The sequence below is a fragment of the Schistosoma haematobium genome, chromosome 2 (assembly GCF_000699445.3).
Source record: "Schistosoma haematobium chromosome 2, whole genome shotgun sequence".
NCBI lineage: Eukaryota > Metazoa > Platyhelminthes > Trematoda > Strigeidida > Schistosomatidae > Schistosoma > Schistosoma haematobium.
This window is the reverse complement of record NC_067197.1, coordinates 7,574,232-7,576,854: the sequence shown is the minus strand read 5'-3', so window position 1 is coordinate 7,576,854 and position 2,623 is coordinate 7,574,232. Positions and strand designations below refer to the sequence as shown.

Below are 2,623 nucleotides of genomic sequence, written 5' to 3'. Positions count from 1 at the left end.
AATATACGAAATCTTCCACTTGAGTTAGTCAGAGCAAATATGAAACGTTTGAATATCGATTGTGACAATGTTGCTCTCATAATGCTCAATCGTGCTTCCATTTCTATTCGTGTGTGAGATGAGCTGTTTTGGCAAGTTGATTTACAGTTTGATATTTTGAAGTCTACTGCATCAACTCATCAAAGCTTTCCAAGAAACCTCACAACAGTCTGAGTAAGCAATCTAGTTAGTTCATCGGTGACAGGTACGTATTTTCCATACACTGATTGGTACTCATGGTAAGTGCTTTTGTTGAATTCACATATACAGTTTCGGACTGGATGTTGTGAATACACTTACAGATTAATGGAATGTGTTCTCGGATAATGACGTTCTTGATTGTAATAACCCTTATTTCGTTTACTGAGATAGTCATGAAACAATTAGTGGACGGAGTAGAAACTAATATTGAATGAATTAGGTTATAGCATGTAGGAATGGTTGTAAACTGGCGTTTGCTCAATAAATGACTAGTTTGCATTATACCATTCATTTGGTTTCATTTGATTTATACGGGTACATTGGTGAACGTCGGCAAAGAGCACAATTGCGATTATTATTGACTGTCAACTTGTGTCTAGCACAAACACGTAGTCTAGAAAACCATCATGTGTGTTCCGAAATTCAATCCAGTAGAACTAATTATAGTGCAAGGCTTGTAATATGCAAATCGTGTTGAAGAATTTGAGTAAGAGGATTTACTAAAATAAGGTATTAGTATAGGTATTAGTAACAGTGATAGAGGAAAAAGAAGTTTTAGTGATAGTGTTAGTCGTCGTAGCAATAATAATAATAATAATATTAATAATAATAATAATAATAGTAGTTGTTGTTGTTGTAGTGTGAGTAGTAGTAGTGGTATTAGTGGTATTGTTTCTAGTGTTCGTAGTATTAGTAGTAGTAATATTTCTCCTTTCTGTTCGGCCAGTGTAGTTGCTTTGTCAGGTACACGCAAATTTATGAATACAATTGTCTGTAACATGAAAGGAGTGCTTGTCAACCTTTGATTGAGTTATTGAACATGTTGTTTTATACAGAATTAATAGTTCGATTGCTGGATAAGTTCTGGCTAATGCAATGTTAAGCCTCCTTCCGATTGTGTTTGCGACGTCATCGCTTCTAAAGTTGAGATTTATAGATATCGGTTTTTCAATAGCTGTAGTCATTTCCGTCTTATTTCCTTTGGGATTTTTATATTTGTCAATAAATTTATGCGGACAACAGTTGTCTGTTAGGTATTTTTCAACGTTCATCAGTTCTTCTTCCAGTTTGTCGGTGGTATTGTGACATGTATATTCAGTGATTTTTATAACGACAAAATAAAAACCACATTTCTTCCGATTTGTCACAGTTTATATGTAACCACATTTATGTTGAATATCTATTGTTTCTCTGTATCAATAGTAAGGAAACGAACATAATTGTTTGGTTATATACACACATTACCGCGATTGTTAAAATGTAAACGCTATCTCCGCCGTCTGTTCTTCTGCTTTATTGGCTACGGTCTTTGATTGAAGATTATAATAGTGTTATAACATCCTTTAGGCCTTCCCTTGCTACGTTAGAGTTTTGAACTGGATCATTATTAATCTTTCTCATTACGCCGTCGGTGCCACCACGTGCAGGGGAACCTTTGTTGGTCAAGTGAACTAATTTGTGGTTGTCATCTCAAAGAGCAGCTTACAAGTAACATTCATTTCATAACAACTGTCATCATTTTGTTGTTTAACATACCATTTATATTGTAACTGTAATTTGTTACCTTTTTGCTTTGCAAATATTCATTCTTACCACCATTCTTTGTGTTTCACTTTATTCAGTATGTTTTGGTTTCTCACTATCAAGTATGGGTTAGGCAAATAATGCTGCAGACTTAATAGTGATTGGAAATACTCTAATAAACCTTCTTCCTCACTCATAATCTTTTCACTTAGTAACTGTTTGTGTGCTTGCTAATGGAAATTTTGTGTAGCAGTATCATTCTCATTACAGCAGATAAAAAGCCTATTTTTACCCAACTTAAATTTAAATGTGCTAATGTCACAGGATCAATCAATATGAGACTAAAAACTGCGTGGACAAGGACTTATCCTGCAGCTAAATTGATTTTTTTATTGGTTTTTTTATCTTCACGTTTTCCATGTATACAAAAAGAAAGAGTAATAAATCTTCTTTACCCTGGTAACAAAAACCCCCTTTATTTATTTATTACGTCATTATACCCACTCTTTCTGAAGTTTAAATTACATCATACATAACTGGCTGATTTCAATTCATATCTTTCTTTATTACCTCTAATTTATTTTCATTTACTTAGTTACACAATCATCTAATATTTGTTAACTTCTTGAGTTCTAATCACTATTTCAATGTTCTGAAACTTTCGAGGCAATTCCAGACAAAAATTTTATAACCTAATTAACTTTAATGGAATGTTTGCTACATCATGATACATTTGTTCATCTTTAATCACCCTCTTATGTTAAGTATGTCAATATCTGTAATAACACTGATTTTCAAATATTTAAGGTTGTAAGCAGCTGATGGAGAAATTAACGAAATAAAATGAATCCATATATTA

General features: G+C 32.9%; 1 protein-coding gene across 1 annotated transcript; it reads right to left on the bottom strand.

Annotated features, from left to right (window-relative positions):
* Positions 1–484: 484 nt before the first annotated feature.
* MS3_00006122 (uncharacterized protein) lies at positions 485–2,623 on the bottom strand. Its single transcript, XM_051214229.1, has one exon. It carries the CDS (start codon positions 1,290–1,292, stop codon positions 981–983), a length of 312 nt encoding a protein of 103 aa, XP_051067380.1. The 5' UTR covers positions 1,293–2,623; the 3' UTR covers positions 485–980.